Source organism: Bactrocera tryoni, chromosome 5 (genome assembly GCF_016617805.1).
Source record: "Bactrocera tryoni isolate S06 chromosome 5, CSIRO_BtryS06_freeze2, whole genome shotgun sequence".
Taxonomy (NCBI): Eukaryota; Metazoa; Arthropoda; class Insecta; order Diptera; family Tephritidae; genus Bactrocera; species Bactrocera tryoni.
In genome coordinates this window covers 40,211,767-40,237,761 of record NC_052503.1, presented here as the reverse complement: position 1 = coordinate 40,237,761, position 25,995 = coordinate 40,211,767, and the positions used below count along the sequence as shown (strand labels likewise).

The 25,995-nt window shown below is 37.2% G+C and overlaps 1 protein-coding gene across 2 annotated transcripts in view; it reads right to left on the bottom strand.

Annotated features, from left to right (window-relative positions):
• The window catches only part of LOC120776567 (cyclin-dependent kinase 14), a 287,704-nt gene that overhangs the window by 26,269 nt on the left and 235,440 nt on the right, over window positions 1–25,995 (bottom strand). For both annotated transcript variants that reach the window (XM_040107329.1, XM_040107330.1), the window contains 2 exons: window positions 13,512–13,717; window positions 10,667–10,758 (listed from right to left, as the gene is read on the bottom strand). In XM_040107329.1, coding sequence (XP_039963263.1) covers window positions 10,667–10,758; window positions 13,512–13,717 — 298 coding nt within the window. The remainder of the gene's footprint in view (window positions 1–10,666; window positions 10,759–13,511; window positions 13,718–25,995) is intronic.

The window sequence follows — 25,995 nt, the reverse complement described above, 5'->3', positions numbered from 1 at the left end:
CCAACATGTCTTTAAGGCGATGAAATCATAATTTTGCCAATATACATTTTATACTCCTTAATAAAGCTTGGGAAATATGGGAATAAGGGAAATATGATTTGAGTGAAGCAATTTTTAAGGGATCTAGAATGACCTAGATTCTTAAAAAAAGATCATAAATAACAAAGAAATGAAAAATCAATTTAGTAAAACCACTTTAAATGACAATTTCGAACGAAAGGCGACTAGTCTGTAGAATACCCGCTAGAACTTTACACAAATTTCATTTGAACAGGCACTCAGAATTGAAACTTAGCTACGCGCCACAAAACTGAGCAGTAAATTAGTTTGGTGAAAGGAGTCGGAGAGAATTGGGAAAGCTAGAAGAAGGGCGCAAAATTGTGCGGTGAAATGTCACACGAAGAGACGAAAGTAAGACAGACAGCCATCAAAGCGACCAAATGTCAACGGCAATGAAGTATCCTCGCATTGAGTGGCGCGTAAATGTGAATTAAAGCCGAAAACCAGTGAAATTCGTGCGTTCCCTGCTATTTACGCTGGAATTGTATATGCATGTAGGCCAACAACAAATGACACATAAAAGAGCAACAAGAAAAGCTTCACCACACCGCCATTTATGACTTTTACTGCCATAAAAGAAGCAAACGTTTGTCGTAAAAGCGAGCAAGGCGACCTTCGAGTTGCTCGAAGTAAAGTGTTTTCTCCGACGTTTTACGAAGAATTTACTTTAAGTGTTGTCACGAGAAGCATTTTAGTGAGCTGAGAAGATGAGACCAGACGACTGTGTCACTAACGAAATGGCGCACCTTAAAGCCCAACCTCACCTTAAAGCCTTACTAGAGCAGTTTATTTGTAAGCATGGGTGCTGGTTTTCTTATATGCCTTGCTCCTACACAATTTGTTGCGATATTTAGTTCTGGCTAAGGTGTCAAATTAGGTTAAATTAGATTGTAGGAGGATTAAAAATACATGAATTCAAGCCGAACGGTGTGTGACATTGATGGTTGAAATGTGCAGGGAAACTGTGTGGTGTATTGAATATAGGCAGTCAAAAATTAAAGAAAAGGAAAAGGGGATGTCTACCTACTTTGAAGAAAAATCTTCCAATGTCTGCTTTGGGAAATTATCTGGCAGAAAAATTTCAAATAATAATACATACTAGAGCATGTCGTCCGACAAAAATCATAGCTTCCAAAAACCATGAAATGAGAGAGAGAGAGAGAGTTTCAATAAAAGGGTTGTTTCAGACCTTGACAAATTATTTCTACTGAGTATAATAGTTTTATTCACCTAACGGCTGTTTGCAACACTTACTTAAGTCAAACAGAGATAGATATAGAATTAGGTAAGTAGAGTGGCTGTCTGACGATGCACCTAGGTTTAGAGGGAGGCCCACTGTGATACTACCGGTACTGAAATTCCCTTATTTTACTGTCTCCTCCCTGAACCAAACCGTGGTTCTGTAGAAGTTCATCAGTACAAAAACTTATCCGTGCAACCTTGGAAACGTCATCAAGAAACCCTTGACAGATAGTTCCGATTATTTTCCTATAAAAAGCCTTCAATCGTCTTTATAGTCTCCTCTCCTTCTACCTCTTGAGAGCTTCGACAATAGCTATTATATAGTGTTCTTAGCCTGTCAATTAGACAGTGATCTGTTAGCATTTTTACTAGAGTTCTTTTTCCATATATTGTTCACGAAGTCAGGGACTGACTCCACCGAGACTTAGCTAAATTTATAACATTGTTTGTCGGTTAAAAGTCAGGGCATATAAATACCCTCTTTTATTGTAGGGTGGTAACTGTTCTGGCTAGTTCATCTGCTTCATAAATTTATTATGAATGGCTACACAAATTTTTATTTCACGAAGAATACACACCAACATAGTATATAGTACCATCTTATGTGCCAATAAAACGACATGTGGTTGCCACATTACAAGAATAAATGTATAAATAAGTAAGCACGAAAAACCAAAACGGTGGCTTCTCACACTTCCAGCACATGTCAACATTTCATTAGCTAAACCAGCAAAATTTCCATGTTGATACACAGGTGTTCGACATGGGACCGAAGGCAACAGCAACTGCTAATGCTAAACCCAGAATAAATATGGAAAAACTTTCTCGGTAAATGCACAAAAATAGCTTGTAATTTTGCATACTTCTGCGTAGAGACTCTATTAATACACACAATTATGACTAAATTTGTTATGGGGGGGTGTTACTATACATTCTAGTTTAACTTCTGGTAGTGCAGGAGTGTGCGTAGAATTTATAGCAAATAGAGCGTTAGAAAGCAGAAACTTTGCCTTAGTACTAATTAAAGATTAACCCACATGACAAAAGTTAAATTAGTGAAATAGGTGTTACGAAGAAAAATATTAACCACACCTTAAATGAAAGTCATATTAATAATACACAAATAATCTTGTGATGGCATACAACAGCCATTCATAAGCGATGAATTCATAGACGCCTTGGTAGAGGTAAGCGGATTAAGCAAAGAAAAATTTGCATCATCGTCGAACTTTTCATTTAAATTTTATGAATCATATTTGCAGCCTATGATGATCATTTCGATGTGTCGAAGGTTTAATCAACTGCTTGTCGTGCCCAGTCATTGGAATTATTTTTACAACAGACTCGTTAGCTCGCCGTGACCGGATCTACGAGTAAGTAGACGGTAGTACGACAGAGAAACACTAAAACGGCTATTGACTCTAATGGTCTATGATACCAGTTATTACTTAATACAGAATGTTACGGATTACAGGGTTTTCCAATAAAAGTGAAATGATTTATTTTCAAAAAAAAAAACAAAGCAAACCAATTGTTAAAGAAATTCAAATGTTTTTAATTTAATATGAAGTAAAATCGATTCAATTCAGTTCAGAATATAACATCATTCAAATGGTTTCCACGACTGCTTTTGCATCAAAGAATTCGATGAACATAAGTTTCGGGTACTTTTTCCTCTAAATCAACTCATATTTCCAGAATAGCACGTTCAATATTGACTTCGAAAGCTTGAAGAGAGTCTGGTTTATTGCTAAAGACCAAGGATTTCAAATAAATCCACAAGAAGTAGGCTAATGGTGTTAAAACACAACTTCCAGGAGGCCATTCAATGGCACAATTTCTTGAAATAATCGAAGCTTCAATATTTTCTCGCAATAATTGGGTTGTTGCACGTGCTGTGTGGCACGTAGCCCAGACATGTTGGAACAAGATATTGCCAAGATCAACTTCTTCCAATTACGACCAGTTGGTTATCATTGATCTATATTGCTCTCCATTGACAGTATCGGTGTCACCAGCTTAATTTCGAAAGAAGTACGAACCGATGATTCACCAGACCAGGAATCACACCAAACTCTCAATTAAGGTAAATGGAATAGTTTTTCATGAATAATTTATGGATTTTCTTCGCATTAGAATCGACAGTCTTGTTTATTTACCGCACCACTCAAAAGAAAGAGAGCCCCATCGGAAAAGATGATTTTCTTAAAAAAAAATCGTTATCGTTTTCTAATTGTTCCAAGAGCAAATCAGCAAATTCACGACGTTTACTGTTGCATAATGGCTTCTGTTCTTGAGTCAGAGAATTTTCGTCCATTTAGATAGAGGATGGAGTCAAGTGAGTGAAGTTTCCTGATTGCCATTCACTTGGGAATGGCCAGAAACGTTTCTTTTACATATGGCTCAGGCAGCTCAATACTTCCGGTCTTTGACCAAGTATCCTCTAGGTAGCCTAAGAACATCCAATTGAAGGCGAGTTAAAGTGAGAAGGCGAACCATCCCTTGCCAGCGTTGTGCGCTGGGTTTGGGACCCGCAACGTAAAAAACGTCCCCAATGAAAAGCAATAAACAGTCTCGGAAGAGAAACCTCCTTTTTGATACTCTGGGTCACCATACGTAAAATTCGTTATGAAAAAAAATGTGAATTCCGATACTGACAGAGCAGTCAAAAGGTGTAACTAACTAAATAACGGATGGGTTAGCAACATGCGCTGACAGTGATGATCTGTCAATCACCCGAAGGTGAGCGAAATAATAAAGTTAAACTTTGCAACATGATGCAAGTGAAAGCAAAGGAATAGAGAAGACAAGAAAACAACGCACAACTGGGCCACTGACATTGACAAACTAGAATAGCGACACCGACGCTAATAGATTTAAAGCCAAGCAAACTATCAGAAAATAAATGATAAAAAACGCTTAGAAACTGTGTCAACAACAAGTTGAAGTGTGCGGGCAACAGCGGTATAAGCTGCAGGCATAAGTCGCTTGCAACACCCACTGCTGTTGCAGTTAGCTGATGCTAATGCTGGAATAACGACACTCTCGAGCAAGGCTGTGAGATGCTCGAGTACAAATCACTTTTTTCCGATGTGTGGGTTTTAAGCTCATCCTTTGGAGAGTTTCTCAATACAGCAATGAAGCTGCACTTACTTGATGACGCCAAAGTGGCTCTGCTGCTAAAAGACACTAGCGCCATCCCCAGCGTCGCCATCATTCACCACTGCTCATCAATCACTTGAGTCCATATTGAAGTGGATGTGTACATGGATGTAAATGAGTGTTCGACAAAGAGCTGAGTAAACAAGCGCAGCGCGTGGCAATGGCGAAAAGAAGTTGCATGAAAGTCTACAATGAAATAAATTACCGATGAGAGGTGCTAGGGCCTCAAGGACGAAAACTGATTACGACAAGTGCCTCTTGCGCTTATCTAGCCTGCAACAACAACAACAGCAGTTGTATCTAGAAAATGCTAAAGAAATCAAAGCTTTTGTTACATAAAGTTAACAAGAATAATATTTTCTCAATCTAACAAACACACACAAACTTAAGCTAATGCATGTTGATGACGTAGAGCGCCGCCGGCTGGGCGGCGGCTGTTATCTCGCCAAGTATTTGCATTGGTGGCACACGCTTCGGCAGTACGTGATCAGCGTGCCAACTACAACGAGCGTAAGGTTGCATATTATGTAGACTTTTATACTTATTCATACATACAAATGTAGGTAGGTATATATGCAAGTATGTGCTAAAAATCTACATAATTTTGTTGTTGTATGAAAAATCAATATGCCCGCCGTGTCATTGGCTGCATATGTGTCGGCGGTTTTTGCTTTTTTGATTTCTTTGGTGTTGTTGTTGTTTTTTTGCTGCTGACAATCGTGCAACTAATGATAACTATCTGCCGCAGACGAGAACTGAAATTGGATATTTTCATAAGATGATGTAAGGCAAAATAAATGCGCTTATTTATTTATATTGTTTTGTGAATTTAAGAGAAAGAGGCGCTTAAGTTGTCTTTCTGAAATTATATGCACACTGAAGCTTGGCTTAATTTATCCAAATTACTCAACCAATGAAAATAACTTTCATACAAGTCATATTTAGGTTGCAGTGATGGCAAAAAGCAATCAGAGTACAGTCTGAAAAATAAATTATCTCAGAAACAAAAAAATGTACAACAAACAGAATAATATAGTTAACACATGAACAATAAGAAATCATTTTTGAATCTTCTCCGAGAGGGAAAAAATTCAGCAGCATTACGTGAGGCATTGCATAATCCCATTTGGACTGCTAGTTGCTAGTGGCTTGTTCATTATTATGATCAGAATTCCTTGGTATGGATCAACAAGGCCGTCGCACACCGACTAAATGCCTAGAGCCGGCCACAAATTTATCGATAAGAAAGTTTCTAGATGTTTCCACCTCATCTTCTTCATTGCAACTTTGACACGTTGCATCCTCCAAAATCTTTATACTCACCGTGTGAGTGTCATTGGGAGAGCACCCAGTCAGGACGCCTATCATTGCAGAGATGTGAGCCTCGCTAGAAGCTAGCTGTTTACACTAAACCTTTTATATTCCACCCTAGTCTAGAAAGCTTTCACAATACCACTTGTGCTGACTAAAGTTTGCTGAGCTCGCGGGAAGAGCATAGATCCAGCGCTTGAATGCACGGAACCTCTGACTGTTGCCATCCTGCTGGAATTTGGGTATGAGTGCCTTTTCTTACAAGCTCATCGGCTTAACAATTTCAGACGGTCCCGCTGTAGCCGGACGCCAAGCCAAGTTTAATATGGAAGTATATTGATTCTTCTGCTAGTGAGGTCATGCACTCCTTGACCAGTTTTGAGCTCACTGTCAGCGTGCCCAAATAGCAGCTCTGCATAACTCACTTGAAGAAGACACACTTCGTAGAAGTACATCTTCTGTTACCTTGACGGCTGCCACTTCGGCTTGTAAGACACCAAAGTTTTTTGGCAGTCCGAAATACGAATCGATTGAGAGTTCCCGACAGGAAAGGAAGGATCACTCCGAGCCGTTCGATATCAAACGAGGTTTCAGAAAGGGCGACTCCCTATGGTGCGACTTCTTCAGTCTACTCCTGGAGAAAATAGTTCGAGCTGCAGAACTAAATAGAGACATGCATATATTATAACAGTGTACAGATGCTAGCGTATGCCGATGATATTGATTGATTATGCCATTGGCTTTAACAAACGCGCCGTTAGTTCTGCTTTCTCAAGACTGGATAAGGAAGCGAAGCACATGGGCTTGTTAGTGAACGCGGGCAAGAGAAAATATCTCCTGTCATCGAACAAACAGTCATCGCACTCGTGACTTGGCTCCAACGTCATAACTTTGAAGTCGTGGATAATTTCGTCTATCTTGGAACGTCAGCCTCCAAATCCAACACAGAACAACCCTTACCAATAGGTGTTACTTCGAACTGTGTAGCCAATTGAGAAATAAAGTCCTCTCTCGACGAACAAAAACCAAACTCAACAAGTCACTTATCATCCCCGTCCTGCTATATGGTGCAGAGGCACATGCGATGAGAAAATCTGATGAGCCGTCGTTACGAGTTTTCGACAGAAAGGTTCTGTGGAAGATGTATGGTCCTTTGCGCATTGACAACGGCGAATACCGCTGTCAATGGAATAATGAACTGTACGAAATATACGACGACATTGACATAGTTCAGCGAATTAAGAGACAGCGGGTACGCTGGCTAGTTCATGTTGGCCGAATAGATGAAAACACTCGAGCTCTTAGAGTATGCAATATCCGCAATATTCGCCGGGGGAAGCAGAGGAAGAGATTGGCCTCCACCCCTTTGGAAAGACCAGGTGGGGAAGGACTTGGTTTCGCTTGGAATGTCCAATTAGCACCAAGCAGCGAAAAGGAAGAACGACTGGCACGCTGTTGTTAACTCGACTATAACCGCGTAAGCGATGTCTACGCTAATAAAAAAGAAGAAAAAGGAACATGTATCGTAAATCAAAGTTTAGGCACTCCTTATTTAATTATACTTGCTGACTCATAAAACAATTACTATCCCTGAAAAAGTATTTTCAACAATTATTTCATAATACGAAGATAACGCTTTTGAAATGGCCAATTCACTTTTATTGCAATAATAATGATTGCCAAAATATTTTATCCATCGTTCTACACATAAACTCGTAGGGCCTAAATACAACGACGCTCTATAATCGTCCTTAAACAAGCCTACATATTTACCAGTGCGAAACTAGCGGGCCAATTTCAATAGCATTTCATAGAGAACATGAACAGTTTGATCTCCACAAATAATAATTTTCATTTTGAATGATTGAGCTTGTGAACAAATAGCCTCCTCATTTGTTTACCAGCAAATTTACAAAGTTCATCATTGTAGGAGCGAATTATGGAAAACTCTTTGGCTCTGGCCATGAAGCAAAACACACAACAACACCGAAGTATTGTGCCATAATGAGTTGTCGGAAGTGGAAAACGAAACGAGCGCAAAGAATAAAAGCGGAAAAAGTAACCCAAATGCAATCATTCATGAAATTCATGCAATTGTGAAAAATTGTCAATTCTCGGCAGCAGTAATTGCGGTATGGACGGAGCAGAGAAAGGTAAACTGAATGAGCAAGCGCGATGCCAGCGCATCCAGGAACTCGAACAACAAAAATGACCGTAGCCAGAAACAATATGATGGAAGCCGTAGCAAGACATAGGAAAATGACACGATGACGAAGGCGAAACCAGAAAACAATAAAATGAAAATGACGAACTTGTACAACTGCAAAAAAAATGTTGAACAAGCAAGCGAACGAGAAGAAAACAAAAGTGGGAAGAACTAAAGCGCAACTCATGAAAATTAGAATTGCGAAGTGAAAAGTTTTTATTTTTCTATATCTCGCACAAGAATCAGATTGCAGACAAATAATGCAAAACTACACGCAGACTTTGGGAAGTTGGAAGCAAAGATGTGGCTGGCAGCGCATTGTCAGCGCCAAAAGCAATTAAGGTGTGGTCATTTAAATTCACCACAAATAATTGCAGCAATTTAAATGTGTTGAAAGGCAATTTTTCGTGAGTAAGACTGGATTTGCTGAAGAAATTAAATTAAATCAAAATCAAATCTCAAATTAAATGCATAAATCAAATTAAAACGAAAAGTTGAGTAAAGTCCATTTAAGTGGGTGATTTTACTTGACAGCACAGCGCTGTGCAGAATATTCGAATAGAGTGAAAATTTTTAAACGACAAAATTTTAAAACAGCAAAAAATAGATTTATAATTCTTAATTTAAGCGCATTACGGGTTGAATAATTCTAAAATGACGCAAACGCTTTTATAACTTGTGCATGACTGCCATCTTTTGCCACCACGCCTACACGCACTAAGAAACTTCTCTACACATTTCAAGTACAAAATAATATAAATTCGTGCAGTTGATAAATGGCTGTGACGTATGGCACCTTAATAAAATGACCACCCTGATTTGACAGTGACATAAAGTGGCCCATTTCTCAGGCCTTCTTATGCCAGAAAAATGAGAGGCAAAATACGATGGCAACGCGCAAAGAGGCGCATGAATAAAGTTGAAGTTATTAGAGAATATATGCCGCTTAAGTGGCATATTTATTGCTGTTGTCAACTTAATACATGATAACGGTTTGTCATTTCGGCTGAAAGCGAAATCATCAGAGCTGGAGAAGATCCGGTTACAACGAAGCTAGAATACCCTTCACAAATGAAAAACTTTCCAAAAATGAATTGATATTCAACGGACAGTTTGTATGGCATCTATATACCATAGTAAACAGATCTGAAAAAGTTATTCTGTGATTATAGGGTTGCCTTAGGTGGTCAAATAAAAAATAAAAATAATAAGTTGTATGACAGATATATGACATTGTGGTACGATATCGACAGGTCTGGCAAATGAGCGGCTGTTTGGAGAGAAAACAAGGTATGCAAAATTTCAAATCGATATCCGAAAAACTGAGGGACTAGTTCACGTATAGACAGACAGACGGACATGGCTGATGTTCAGAGCATACTGATGTTATGGAGGGAACACTTATCCAGCTTGCAGAGACGGCGAAACCGATTCCTCAATCGATGACGATGAAAAAGATATGCCATTGCCCGACTATAACGAGGTATAGGAATAGCAATAATTCACCTGAAGAACAAGAAAACAGCAAGGACCGTTGGATTGCCCGCCGAACTTTTCAAATACGGCGGCGAAAAACTGGCAACGGCGAGTTCCGTTGGAACGAGATATACGGCTGGCCAGGGGTCATGTTGTCCGGATGGAAGATTACAGTCTAGCTTTGAAAGTTTTCGATCCAGTACACGCTGGTGGAATCAGTGGTAGAGGATTTTCTCCACTCCGTTGGAGAGATCAGGTGGAGAAGAACCTGGCTGCACTGGAGTTAATTTAGTCATGTCTTCTTCTTCTTTGTTATATATATATATATTTTATGGGTTATTCGACGTTTCATTCTGGGTAAAAATACGCTTCTGAACGAATTAACCACAATTTAGTAAGCAGTTCACCCAAGAAAATAGTCCAAAATTGCCAGGAAAAATATTTGCCCCACAAAATACTAAGGAAGTTTAAAAATATCTTTAAATTTTATGAAAAAACTCTTTTACTTCTTGCGTAACACTTTCGATTGGGTAACTGCAAATGGCAAGCCTGTTGGTATTGATTGTGATTGATTGCGGTGTGAGTTGGTGACATTAATGTCACAAAAGGGACAAGTAGCGAAAGGAACACCACCCTCAATACTAACAACGCCATACATCAGAGGCACACAATGCACAAGCAAATAAATCAAAATACAAATAAGATTCCAGCTTCCTACTCGCTTTTCCTTAGGCTTACGCGTTCTGAGTGGCATTAAAGCGTATAAATATGTACGCACATATATAGTACAAGCTTAGCCCAAAGTAACCCCGCTCCCTTCTTCAACCTTTTTAAGCTTGCGTAAAGCAACTGTGAAGGGTCAAATTTTCAAAACCAAAATCTTGAAAAACGGGCAACAGCCTAAGTAAGAAGTATAATTTACAAACGTGGAAAAGCGACCTGCCTTTCGCCTTATCTTTACAAACATTCATCTCGGTATTTTATTTTTAATAAATATTTGTCTGTCTTTTGGGGCGCATTAGCGACAAATAAATCGCTTGTAGTTTGATAGGATTCAACAAACCCGAAGGGCTTACCTTTTATGATTTACATAAATCGTTAGAAGGATGAAATTTATTCACTTTACAATTTTTTTTAAATATAAATGTATGTATGTGTCAGCTATTGAATAAATAATATAATTTGAAACAATTTAAATGCATTACTTACTTGCTGAAGCCCTTGTATACTGTGGCATATGAGCCCTCACCGAGCGGTTCCAGTTTTATGTAGGCATCCGATTTTCCAAATGGCGAGTCGCCCTGTAAGTAAAAGCAAATATAAAAATTATCGATATGTGTGGCACTCTGTTAGCTAACAAACGACAACCCCTAAAGTTATGCAAAGGTGCTTTGGGTTTTCTGAATTTAACAGAGTTATCAGATTCCATTTTAGAAGTACATCTGAAGTGTTTTGTTACGCAAGCCTATTATTAAGAGAAAAAACTATTAAATTAATTTAAAATTCTGGGGGTTTGCTTAATTACTAACCGTAGAAGACATAAAACATGTTAATACTAAATAATGACATGTATACAAAAGCTCAACTGCGTGTTCGGCTTTTGTTTATAATGCAAATTGTGGTTGTGGTTATATATGTATGTATGTATGTATGTACATATACACAGTGAATCACTAAAGTTTAGATACAAATGCATTTTGGCTAATAAACCTTTACTTTCTTCATTAAAATTTGTAAAAAATTATTTCTTTTTGTTGATACAAATAACTCACATATTTTAATGCATTTATTTCAAAACCTGTAACTTTTTTCTATAAACATAACAAAATATATTTAATAACAAAATACAATAACGTGTATTTTGGGTAGTTATTTAGTTGAAAAAGAAATTAGCTGCCGTCGAGACCCAGTTTTTTCACGCTTGGATGCAAATTTTGCATCAGAATATTCAGATACCTATATTTGTCCATTTTATCTGTTATAAACTCCAAATTACGCACGCCAAAAGCAGCCATACACCCCTCACCATGTTTCACTGTAGGTATTTAGTTACCAAATTTTCTTGCATCTCTGCATTAGCACCACCCTTCTGCACTTTTATTACTCCGTCCGACCCAAAAATTCATTTTCATTCGTCAGTGAGCACAAACATTGTCCCAAAACGAATCTGGTTTATCAAGATATTTTTTAGCAAATTTTAATATTTTTTTTTTACTTGTTTTTGATATGAATGGTTTACGTCGCGCAATTCGTTCGTAATAACCAGCTTTGTGCAGCACGTTTCTCACAGTTTAAGAATTTAATTTTTTTTTAATTCGACGTGTATATAAATTTCTAATCATGACTGCTAAAAAACGAGAATTTCGCAACGATTACGGATTACCGGATTCCTCAGGATAAAAGTCAAAATTACTTCCATCTCTTCGATTTTCCTTTTCTCTACTGTTTGGCACATAGGATGTGGAAATTTTGGTTTCTCCTATTTCACGCAACATTTTCTCTAAACACTATTTTACTGTAAATGTATTCAATATCAGGACACTCAATACACTAAGGTAAGGGTCCCACCAAGATAAATTCCAAAGAGATCAAAAATTTGACTTAACAAATTGAATTTACATACCAACTTCGTTTCACTTATGTGTCAGAGATGTAAAACCAGTTGAGAATTCAAAGGCTTGAAACTGCAAGCTAATACATTGGAAGAATTTTTACAGTATACCTGCGCAGAAATGATGATTTCTGTTTGCGGTGGTTGATAGTGTGTTGTGTAGCGAGTACTGCACTGTTGTTACAGAGTGACACATACGTAGGCAATTGGACAGGGTGTTTTAGAAGTGAAATTCCTTCTGTCTGGGAAGGGTCCATTATAAAATGACTACATGTTCACTCATCACCTTATAAGTTTTAACTAAAATTTAGTATATTAGGATAAATAAAAAAAATATATATATCAATTATTTAGTCAATCTGTATCCAAGTGCGTTTGAGTTACGCAATATGGCGTTAGATAGACGCGATTTAACATAAAAAAAAATTGTCTGACAGTTTTGTGATTTTTTGAATCAGTTGTTTGAACATGCGTCAAATATGGATACCAAGAAACTTTTATGTCAAAAATTTACCAAGCTTTGAGAGATCAACAGTCGAAAATATCGATAAAATAATATAAGTCAGCGAGATCGACTGTTATGTAACCAGTGTTTTATTTAACCAGGAACTAAACAAGTAAAAAACCGTTTAATACCTTTAAATAAGGCTGTAAAATAAAATCGATACACTTATGAAGATGATGATGAAAAGCGAGTCTTTTACAACGATGTCAAAGGAAAACGGTCGCAATCGAAACTCTGATCTGTGCTGTTAGAAATTAGACCGTCTGAAGTAAGCAATCGCCCAGAGGCGACCAGCTTCGGTCAGAGAGATTGTGTTCCATCAGAACTACGCCAAACTACACATATCCATAGTGAATCGCCAGAAGCTCCAGGAACTTTGAAGGGATATTTTTTTCCATTAACCTTATAGTTTGGATCTATGCATATTTTACTCAAATTGGATAATTCTAATTATACTAAATCCCTCCTTTCCGATTTAATGCAAAATAAATGGGTTTATTTTTACTAGACCCAATATTTTTGTATATTTGGGTACCTAAAATGCTGATTCACTTTCTTTTTGAAAGAATGAAGAGAGAATTGAGTGGGGTGCAGGGCAATGATTGACGGTAAAGTGAGTATTTAACGTTTATGTTGCTTTTAATTGTCCAAAACAGACAAGAAGCATTAAAGGACATGCGAATAAAATTGTGCTTCGCCTATGAACGGCGTAAAAAGAAAAAAAAAATATAACACTAAGAGATTTCTGTTTTATTTTTCCCCCGCTAATCTGCTGTGCTTTATAAATATTAATGCTGTTTTATTTCTCTTTTGTGTTTCACTTCCTTTCCACATCTACTACCTTTATTATGGTCTTCCGTTGGCCACAATAAAGTTGTACATGCAAACTTATATATGAAAAAAGTGCGCTGGTAGTTAATAAAGTAGTAGATACTTACGCCAAATGCACTAAACCGTTTCCGTCGTGGGTGCGGGTCTTGCTTGTTGAGAAAAACCTCCGATTTTGGTCTGGGCGGCTTTTTCGGGCGCATAATAACGCGCGTCTCCTCTCGAATGTCATCGTCCAGCAATTTGCTATCGGATGATACGGACAATTGCCGTTGGACGCGATCGTGGTGGTCGGTGCTGTCAGTGCTACGCCAGTCTGTAAAGAAGAATAAAAAAATCAGCATCAAGAGATTACTAAGGAAAAGCTTGTAACTTAGAAAAAATAAATAATTCAGAAGCGACACAATTGCTGTCACAAACAGCTGTAAAGTTGTAAAATTGTTGGACAATGGGAGCGAAGTTCGCCAACTGTTGGTGTAAAAAAAATGTAATAGATATAAATATATATATTGTTGTTGAATTTAAAATCGGTTTAAAGACACAAGGGCAGATAGTGGATTATATATCCATATATATGGTGTATATACTTATTCTGAACCAAAAAAATAAAAGCAGCGCGAATAGTCAATTAAGATATGAATATAACTTGGAACTAGTTGGAAACTAGCTACAAAAAATATATGGAATAAATTAAAATAATTATCAAACGATTTAAAAAAAAATATATATGCACATATTTTTATGAACTCTTTACATATTTGAAATATTTAATTAAAAAAAAAATATTTTATATAAAGATTTCATTCGCGCCTACAATGTTTTTTGGAGGAAATTTTAAAGCGAGATTTTTGGTGTTTATGCAAAATGGTTTATCAATTTGTGCGATGAACGCTGAATGAAATACAAAGAGGAATCAAAAAATGTGGGCAATTTTTAAACGTAGAATTCCAACAACTTTTTATCTCTGATATGTTGTGTGCGTTCGAAGCATAGGAAACAAAAAACTTTACGAAATTTAGCAAAGAGAAATGGTTTTTGCACCACGCACAATTGCGAAGGTTTCCACAAAAATGAATAATATAAGCCCTTCCTTTAATGCAAAAATAATTGAATAACATAAACTTCAAAATGCGTTTGCTTAAAGTAATATAAATAAATATATATGTATGTCCAACGAAGAATTTTCCATTTCAGAGTTTGACAGATATTGATGGGCACACCTAGTGTGACAGAAAGACATACACAGTATATCAGCCGTCAGTCAGTCCGTTTGATAGATGAGACTTAACGCGGCACTGCGCTTATCTGGCAGCGTGTACCACCGGTGGTTCACAGACAAATTATTTTATCTGGCGGCGTGGACCATGGAAATAAAATAGATTGTGGAATCATAAATTTATATAGGTTGTTGGCGTTTTCAACATAAATAAAATTAATTTTTATAGTTCTTTCTAAAACAAAACAATTAAAAAAGTGCCGTTGTACAAACAACTTGAAGATCTTGTGCACATAATATATGGAAACATAAATAAAATGCGTTGGGTAGAACGTGTTAAAGTCTTTCTCTCTCCCATGAAATAATACGTAGGACAGATATGATTTGAGAGTAGGTTAGGTTTAAAGGATTAAAGTTCCGCACTCCAGGTTTTGATGCATCCTCCTACTATAAAAAAAACACCCAGGGTGACAGTCTAAACCAAAGTCGACTTTTGGTAATTAAAAAAAAAAAAGAAACGACTATGTCGAATATCTTAGAATTTAAGAATACAGAGTGATTTTTTTGAAAAAAAAAATAAAAATTTTTTAATTTCAGAGGATTCAGTTGAGAGATATGTATAGTGATCACCGCAAAACCTCTTTTATCAGAGGAGCTCCCGGAGATCGGCTGTAGTTCCATACCAAATAAATATTTTTACTAATAAAAATAGATACCAGAATATGTGAACAAATTTGGATCAATAAATTTAAAAGATTTTCCAGAAAAAAATCTAGGACATTCGCTTTTCTTCGGTCGTCTAACTGTATATAAGCCCTTAAAAGAACCTTTGAGTTTTAATGGTTATATGTATGTATACATTATGTGCGCATTGCAATAATTTCATACAAAATTTAAATTTAATTGCCCTTAATTGAAAGAAACCCTCACTGGTTAAGTCAAATTAAGGCAACAACTGCATTTTAAATTCACCACAATGCTGCATACGCTGAAAGAAATATTGCGTCACCCACTTTCAAGCCAGCCAAATGGCATGGTATCCTACCGCATTTTAAGCACAAGCACACCAAATTACGAGGTTTGAAGCAATTGTGGCTGCGGAAAAATGGCGAACTATGCGCTTCCGTTTTAATGAGAAGTGGAGGAGACGGCTGCTGCAAGTGGTGAAATCATCATTTCCAGTGTCCGGAAGCACAATGGTCGATAGCACTGCAGTGCGAAGTGCCGCGTGCTTGACTTCTTTTTTCATTCAACTAAACCAAGTACTGAATTGCCGGTCTGACACAGTAATTGATATACATACATATACATATAGACAAAGCAGTTACATATACGCTATGAACAAAATATTTGGTTAAAAACTATACAGTTGAGTTCACGCAGATTTCTATTTCACGCTTTATTCTCTGCATTCGAAATTGCCGGTGGCGTGCGCTTGTGTCATTTACCCATGCATATAACCTTAACAAGCGGGCCTCGACACATATGAGTGTATGCATGTATGGATGTGTGTGAGCACACCTAATTGTATCTCTGCATGTTTGCCGTAACGAAGGGCGGCAGCAGCGCCAAAAGGATGTCAGCGAAAGTAGCCAAGCAAATGTTGTGACGCCACAACGACAACCTTTTATTTCCACAATTTATACAGCAAATAAAAAGGTTACGGGTGCAAAAACAAAAAAAACAAAAAAAAAAAAAAAACAGCAAGCACACACAAGCAGCAGTGAATGGCAGCAACGAAGACGGCACGGCTGGGAAATGGTGAATTGGAGCACAGCTGTGTAAAAGTTGGTCTAGGACATTACAAAGATTCGTGTCGTATACATACATGTAAGGGCGTAAATGGAGGTATATATGTATATGTGCGAGGTACATATGTACATAGGTAGTTATACATAACTATTTGCAAATGTACACAAGTACAAAAGCATGTACGTTTGATTAAAGCGACGGCGTCTACAATGCCGCACCTAGCGTACACACCTTTCAGTTGTGAGATAAGTTCGCATGGAACGTTACACAGCGCGCCTAAAAGTATGCAGGACGGCATTTGATAGTCAAATGTCGCATAATTGCAAATGTAGATATGTTTAACAGCATGTACTAAAATATCTGTTTTCCTAAAGAAAATTATTGTAACCTGAACAGGGTACACATTGTGACAAATAAAAAAAAAAAGTACTTGGATATTAAAAAAAAAAATGCTAATTATTTAATTATCATTAATATTAATTTTGTCGCCTTCAAAGTAATCCCCACCAAATGTAATACACTTATGTCAACGATTTTCCAATCCTCGAAACACTTTTCCTAAGCAGCTTTTTAAGATCGACTGAAAACGGGTCCCATTTCGATGATTGGCGACTTGTTTGCAGGTCAAACTCATAAACCCATGTCTCATCGGCAGTTATAATGCTCTCCAGGAATGCGGGATCGGAATTCGCACGATCAAGCATGTACAAAGAGACCTGTTTACGATACGAACGTGTTTCATGCCCAAAATATCCACCAAAATTATTCTAATGGACTCACGAGAGATGTTGTGCTCTCTCTAACATTTCGAACGTCACCCAGAACGAGGCATGCCTTTAACGATCTCTCGACCATCTTTGAAGGCTTTGTGCTCGTAGGATTTGTAAGTTTGTCACGAAGTTTGTAACATCCAAAAAGGAAACATCGGAGAACCTATAAAATATCTATAAATGATCAACATGTTGAGCTGAGTTGATTCAGCTATTTCCATCTGCTTGTATATACACGTACTAGTTCTTCAGCTTTTGATTTTTTGTTCTGAAAAGAAGCACATTCTTCTTTGCCTCATTACATTCTACATTCTTTTTTGCTCAAAAAGCTGCTCATTTGTCGGTACCGTCGATTCGGACCATTACAGATTGCTTGGACAACATTTTTAATTTACGAGATATTTAAAAAATATAACAATGCTACAATATTGGAACAAATTTTTCAGATCGAACCTCTGCTATGCAATTAGCTGCCCTAAAAATTTACCGAATTGTTTCATGAGCTTCAAAGCTCCTTGATATCTAAGATGAATTGCAGATAAGGCTCGATAGCAGCAAAGGAGATGCTCCAACGTTTCTCTCGCGGATACTTCCTTGCACTTTCTGCAAGTATCATCGTTACTTATGTCCATGCGGCTTATGTGTGATGCCAGTAGGTTGTGACCTGCCATTGGCGAGTACCCGTCCTGCAGTCTTAAAGCATTCCATCTCACCCTAACTCGTCTGTCAGCTCTTTATGAAATTTTATTGTGCATCGTTGTTATTCACACAAGTATTTTCTGTGCTGCTTCTGTAGCTAGACGAATGGAGCTTTTCACAATCTTATTAGCTATCTGGATTTCCGGAATTCATTTATGGACTGGAACTAAGTATATATGCAGCTGCTTACCGGCAATCACTACATCTACTGTCTTCCTGCTTCTATGGATATCCTCTGACGTAAGGAGATGTGAGATTGCTTGTTTGGTTGTTTCCTGCATTGCCTCAGTCGCTTTCCTGACCGCAAAGACTTCCGCCTGGAAGATATTGCAGTATTCCCAAAGCTTGAAGGGTCGCCTGAGATGTTAGCAGCGGTCCACCACTCCAAAGCACCTTAAACCAGATTGGCTTGACTACTTCCGTGTAACACCAAAGCTGATAGGCCTCATGTAGACTTTTGCAAATAAATCGCCACTGGTATTTTTCACTCTCTCCTCCACATTGTTTACTCAACCCCGTTGAGTCTCAAGGGTTGGTGAGAAGGAAAGCAGATCGATATCTTAAAAACTGAGACAGCAGTTCGCGTACAGACGGAAATTGACTCAGCTCATCACTCTGACCTTTGATATATAAATTGTATAAGGTTCTCCGACGCTTCCTTCTGGCTGTTACAAACTTCATGACAAACTTAATATACGTTGTTCAGGGTATAAAAAATGTCGATGTAACACAATTAATTATTTATGATTCTACAAAGTTCCTGTCACCAGGTTTTTACTGCGTGCACACATACTCATATAAATTACGCACCCTTTTTCATGGACATTGCTACGAATGCTGCTGGTACTGGGTCACCCAGTAACCTGGAGAGCTTCGCAGAGACACGAAAATCGCCGCACAGTGTTACAAGCTGATCACAAACAGCCAATGCCATTTCCTAGATAGTATGTACATACATATGTATGTATTCATGTTTGCACCTCGGTGGACGGTGAGCGCTAAATAGAGGTGCATTGCAACGAGCAACAGTCACGGGCGTAGGAGCATATACATACATACGTGCATATGCATACATATATTATCACCGTTTGTATAGTTTGCGCAGTTGTGGCGCCGGATGCGGCTGCATAGCGACCAGCCAACGCCCGCGTCCGGGTATATTTTGCAAATATGTATCCATTCAAAACTGCCACCTCCCATGGTGCACGAGATTAACTCAATTCATTGCCGGCACAGAGAATGTGAATTTACCCCTTCTTTTATTGCCTCGCATTTTGCCCGCCTTTATTTGACTGTGCTAATTACTTTTTAAATTATGTGCTTTCATTCACATACTCATATACATTGTACATATGTACATATATACTATACATGTGTTGTGTACATTGAGTGCTCAAATAAATTCGCGCGCATTAGTTGTTGGTGTTGAAAAGCAATGTAAATTCCACAGAGGTTTATATTTTTCCTCCGTTGAAGCAAGCGCATAAATATATAATGTGTCTAATGTACATACAGATGAACCTTACATACATATGTACATGTACAGTAAGAGCTTTTGTATGGTATGCGCTGCGGTCATCGCTAGCTGCTTGCTTGTGGGCCACTTTGTGAAACTTTCGGTTCTTGGTTAGTTGTTTATTTCATTCGCTTGTTTTGCCGGCCGCACTTGTGCAAACAAGATAGCTTACACATTCTCAAGCTAAACTTACGCACACATACCAACGTACTGTATATATATAAAGGACCTCTAGCTATGTGATCCTTTTAAAATTCTATATTTAACTGGCGTTAATATTTTGGCCCAATTGGACTATAACCGTTCCGGTTACTTAGACCAAACTTATACCTTTTTAATCAATAATGAAACCCATAAAGGTATGTTAGGTTATGTTAAATATCGGTGTTAATAGGGATCTCACTCGGACAGCTTACTACCGTCGGTTGTAGGAACTCCGACAAAAATGGATCATAAATACCCACAAAAATATAAAAACGCTGGTCGGTTGTAGGAATGCACCTAAAAATTGTTCATAAAGACCGCAAAAAATACGTTAACACTGGTCCGTTGTAGGAACTCCTTTAAAACTTAATAATAATAGCAGCTCTTATAAAAATTAATCATAAAGCCTCTTCTAAAACCACAAAAGCTTTGAGCCGTTTACGAAGTTGTTAAGCAGTCAATGTCAGTTTTCGGCTATGTCTTCCGGTTCGTCGAAAGTATGACTACCGCGAAGTTTCAGCCTAAGTTTTGCAAAGGCAGGACAAGGGAGCATAAAATGCCTGGAAGTTTCCACCTCAACTTCTTCCATACAACCTAGACAATGTGCGTGCGACTGCCTTACAGCATGAATGCCTATGGCAGAAGGCCCCGTAAGAACTCCTACGATTGCGGCAAGATGAACACATACAGGTAAGTGCTGTTGGAGTTGGTGAAAGCTCACAATCTATTTCACAAAAATCCATTGATAGAGTTTAAAAGCGAAGAAAAGACAGCTTTTGGAAACATGTTTCTATTTTCTGGTAGGAGAGAGCAATATGCCGTTACAACTACTATAACAATTTCTGATTTTCAGAGACGAAAGAAGTCTAAACTGCGTCAAGATCAAGGCATACCTAATCCAAAGCTCAAAGTGCCTACTGACGTACCCGTTATCTTTACACCCGAGTTAGTCCGATTACCGTCATATAAAGATGGTGGGCAGTTGTTGAGTTCGGTAGTAGTGGCTCAGTTACATTTCCATTTTATAAAAGCAATTTTTTTGTTTCAAGAGTACTAATCGCTTTGATTTACTCACCGGGTTCTTCTGGCAACCAAAAAGAAAATCACCGTTTGCGAAACAAAGTTTCACCAGCAGTAGCACGGAAAGTTTAACAGGCTAACGGTGAATGGAATAGCAAATAAGCACACTATTTGTTTAAACTTTGGAAATTAGTTTGTGGCGAAAAAATTACAAAAACAAGGTAAACTGGAGAGCTGGTTAAGGAGAGTAGGTAGTAGAGTAGGTACACATTTTATTTATCTTATTGTCAAAAATATTTTGTGTGAGAGATGCAATATTCAGGGGGGAATTTTTACTACTGCCATTTATATTTATTATTAGAGCGGGTCCATTTTTTTCTATTAAATCGCATATGCGGAAAATGTTTTAGGGGGTATGGGAGATGCATATACGTTACAGTTGTCGGTGCCAACAAATAGCCAGCACAATATCAAAATACACCTTAACACACAGGATATTCATTTGGATATCTCAAAAATTGGCCAATAAATTTTTATACTCCCTAAAAGCTAAAGTTTGTCTTGAAAATCGCTAACTCAAAGCGTTTTAGTTCCATAGCTTCTTAAGCAAATTTGTTCGCTATGCTCCGCAGAACATTTTCAGCATATGATCAAAAATTCGAAATTGACTTTTTTATTGATTACATTTCACTACATCATACATACATGCATATTACATGCACGTACAAAATTTTAAACTTCTGCTAACAGACCTAAACAAGTTGTAACCAAAATTCAAATTTTGTTTCAACATGAGTAATTAGTATTACCGCTTTTTCTTTCTCCTGTAAATTATATAAAGTCACCTAAAATGCAAAACAACGCATCAGCAAAAACAAAAAAAAATCGAAATTGCTTCCGATTCACTACATCATGTTACACGTACTTGTATGTAGCATAAAATTTTCGGCTTCCGCTGTCATATATAACCATTTTATAACCAACACTCAAATATTGTTTTAATATGGGTGGCTTCTAATATATCGATTTTTCTTGGTCTCTAAACTTATAAAAAGTGATTTTAGCTTATTTTGCATTTTACGTGACGATTGGTGCAAATAACATAATAATTAAATTCTGTATTCATTTAATCTCATTTTTTTTTCTTTTCAACATGAAGTGAATTTATCGTGTATTTTCGAACGAATATTTGTAGTTTGCACTAAATACAAACTTCACATGCAAACTATGCAAACTGATTTGCTGTAGTTGCAAATTTTTGCAAAGTCTGCATAAAATGCAATTCTAGAGAGATGACAACGAAAGAATTGCGAAAATGATAAATAAATTGCAAACAATCATAAATCAATGTCACACTTTGCAGAAGCAGCAGAGTTTCAAGTTTTTGAAACTTTCGCCAAAAAAAAATGTTGAATAAATAAAATAACAAGTGTGGAAACATTACAGCTGTTCCGTGATGAGCGGGCAATGACACCCAGAGTGACTATTACATAAAATACGTATATGTGCTTGCATATCTATGTATTTTTCTTTATATTTGAGTAAAATTGCTACAAAATGAATGTAAGCACAAGCAGGTTGACTGTATTTCCTTATTTTCCCTTACTATATGGTCTGTATTAGCTATCAGCACTGGTTGAATTTCTAGTTCAACTAGAATAGAGCTTTTTCCCAGTCAATGCGATGCTCTGAAATGACTCGGTGTGAATTCTCTAACACTCCAATGCCATTTTTCTTGAGTTCAAGTGTATATGGGGATTGCTGATTAAATCAGTATAACGGACTATAAGATAGCAATTATCTACATTTGAAAACACCAGTTAAGTTTCTGTTTGATACTCCAAGATCGAAGGACCAGCGAAACGGCATAATGGTGTGTTTTTCGACTGGAATGCAAGTTTGGTATAATAAATACTATTACTACTTTTGCCTGTGGGTTAGCAGGAATGATACTGCTCACTACCTCCAAAATCATTGTCCGACACGTGAAGATTAAGAAGTGGGAGAATACAATATTAAATGGAAATTGTCGATTTGAAAACTATGGTATATTAATGGCGGTCATAGCAACAATTTGTAAAGGCTCTTAATATGGATGTGAAGATTTCTATATTTAAGGAATTTTTTTTCAGGGCTTTCAGCCGAAAATAGAAGCTAGAACCTTTGTAGGCCTATTATTATAAAAGAAATATGCATTGTGATACATATTTTCCCGAAGCAATGAAGAGAGAAAAACCGTTTTAAGTAGTGCATGTTTTCCTCGGAAACTATAATGCTGATAATTATAACGAGCTGATCACTGATATGATTACGAAATTCTTCAACAACGGATGTAAAATGCACATTTTACATTCTCATTTAAAGTTAATATGGCAGCTTATTTGGAAGAATAAGGGAAACGTTTTCATCAATATACAAGTATATTGCAATTTGAGAGACGTCAGTATACTGAAAGAATGATTGGGGACTATATATGTGGGATTGTAAATGAAATTTCTGCGACGGAGCATTATCGTGGTGCAAAAACCAAGAGTTGGCGGCTCATAATTCGACCTCTTTTTATGAATAGCTTCGCGAAAATTACACATAATACTCAAATAGTTTTCCTTGTTGACAGTTTGGCCGGTCGGAAGGAATATGGAGTGCACCACACCTCGATAATCGAAGAAAACCGTCAACATAACTTTAATTTTTGACCTGCTTTGATGTGGTTTTTTCGGCTTCGGCTCACCTTTGCCACGATATTCGGCCGATTGATCGTTTGTTTTCGGGTCGTAAGAATGGATTGAAGTGTCATCGCCAGTAATAATATGTTTCATGTCATCTTGATTGTGGGAAAGCATTGTTCCACAGACGTTAACGCGACGCTGTTCTTTTTAAAAATTGAATGATTTTGCATTAAATTTTCTTATGCCGAAATGATCTTTCAAAACGGTTTTCACTGATACTTCCGTAATTCCAACGTTGCTAGTAAGATCTCTAACTGTTAATAGTCGATTTTCAAGCACTAATTCGTTGGTTCGTCGTCAACGCATTCTCGAATTGAATTTTACCATTTTTTAAACATAAAACAAAATTCAGAACTATTTTTATTCTTATTCTGATTTTGAGGAATCTCTTCCTCTTCCGAGGCTGTTGGTAATTTTGCATTGGGATCGTTTTTTACGTGGCGTGTCCTAAAACCCGCGATGCATAAAAGAAACAAAAAATAAGCACAAAAATGTTGTAGACCGTTTTTAATCACATTCTTTCTATAACTAGTATAAAATCAGTCTTGTACATGGATACCGTTTGGCTTGGTTAAACTTTTCTTAGTGGGACGTAGCATACAGCAATGTTAGAGCATGAAATATAAAAATTAATTATTTATCAGTAGTAATTTTGGCAAAGCAAAGAATAGCAAAAGCAACTAATAAAATATGGTATATGCACAAGAAAAAATGGAATGAAAAAAAAAATAAACAATAACGTTGTGCCGGATAGTTCATATACGTTCTATATTACATATATACAGTATATGCGCATAAAAATAAGCACTCAAAAGAAGCAGTAAATGGAAGTCCTTTACACATCTTTCGAATTTCCGTTAAAGCGCGAAAGAGTTTCAAGCAAGCCGACTAAAATATTTGAGCAGAATTGAATTGCTTGCAGCAAATGCGATAAATGTTGCAGTAACTCCCAATACGCTTATGGCAGCAACGTCATCAAGTAAACATGATACTTTCAGCTCCTGGAGTCGCTGTGGAGGCAAGCGCCCAGAGCGCAGCGCCAATGGCCACTGGCTAAGTTGTGAAGGAGATAATATGAATATACCTTCTGCTTAAGTAGCGGAAGGCCCTGAGATGTGATACTTTGCCATAACGCGCCGCTTAAATTGTTTATTGTATGCTTTTGGCTAGTTAATATTGTGCGCCGGAAAGGAAGCAGTGGCAGAGCACTTTGAATAAATATGCTGGTGAAATGTAATAAGGCGAATAGTAAATAAAAATGATACAAAAATAAATAAAAACCGTTTTAATAGAAATAATAAAATACACAAGTGGCAGCCAATTACGGCGAGCAGCGCAAAAGGCTGCATTTTCACCAAAAGCGTAATATATTTCCATTTGATTTCATTTATTTTCATTTATTTTATGTGCAAATGCAACGCAGAGTGTGTGTGTGTGGGCGTGGCTGCATGTGTGGACAGCTATTTTGGCGCATGCAGCACGCCTTCTGCCATCGAATGTTTTACTGTCGACGAGCAGTCGCATATTTGGGCCAAAGTGCTGAAATGTGCACAATGAATAAAATATTAAATTCAAATAAGATAGGAGGAGGAGCAGTGCAAAAATTAAAGCAAAGACTGCTGCATCCATATGAAAGCATTAAAAAGGGAACACAAAATATATGCGATTTATTGCACTGCTAATATGTACACACATACATACATACATATGTCGATACAAACATATATAGAAGCAACGGCATAAATAGTGTGCACGTATGTACATATTTACATGACTTTATTGCTTTTATTGTTAGACAGTAAATATGGGAAACGAACCAATATATAGCTATAATAAAGAGTAAATGCTTTCAATTTATTTATGTATTTTTGGCGAATAATGCAGATTGAATGATATTTTATGCAGTTTAAATTGATAATTCAGTTACAACGGAGAGTAGCAATTAGGATCACAAAATAATTCAATTAAGCAAGCGAAATTGCATTAAATAGAATGTATAGCATCGAATGGAAAACATATAATATTGCAATGAATAATGTAAAATTTGGAACAAGAAAAGAAATTCGAAACTAAAACAAGACAAAACGTTAACTGCAGTTGCACTGAAGCTAAATACCCTTCAGAGGTGCATTTCTCTTAGTAACTACGTGTTCAGTTTGTATGGCAGCTACATGCTATAGTTAACCGATCTGCACCATTTCTTCGGAGATTACATAGTTGCTTTAGAAAATAATCTGTACCAAATTTCGTTAATATATCTCGCCAAATGTGAAAGTTTTCGATACACGAACTTGATTCCGATCGTTCAGTTTATATGGCAGCTATATGTTATAGTGCTCTGATATCGGAAATTCCGACAAATGAGCAGCTTCTTGAAGAAAAATTGACTTTTGCAAAATTTCAAAACGATATCTTAAAAACTGAGGGACTAGTTCGTCCATATACAGACAGGCAGACGGACAGACAGACGGACATGGCTAAATCGACTCAGCTCGACATACTGATCATTTATATATATACTTTATAGGGTCTACGACGCTTCCTTCTGGGTGTTACAAACTTCGTGACAAACTTAATAGTATACCCTTTTCAGGGTAGAGCAAGGAAAACTCTTAACTTTGGTTGCACCGAAGCTAGAATACCCTTCACAGGTGCCTTTCTTATAGCTTAAAAGGGTATATGTTAAAA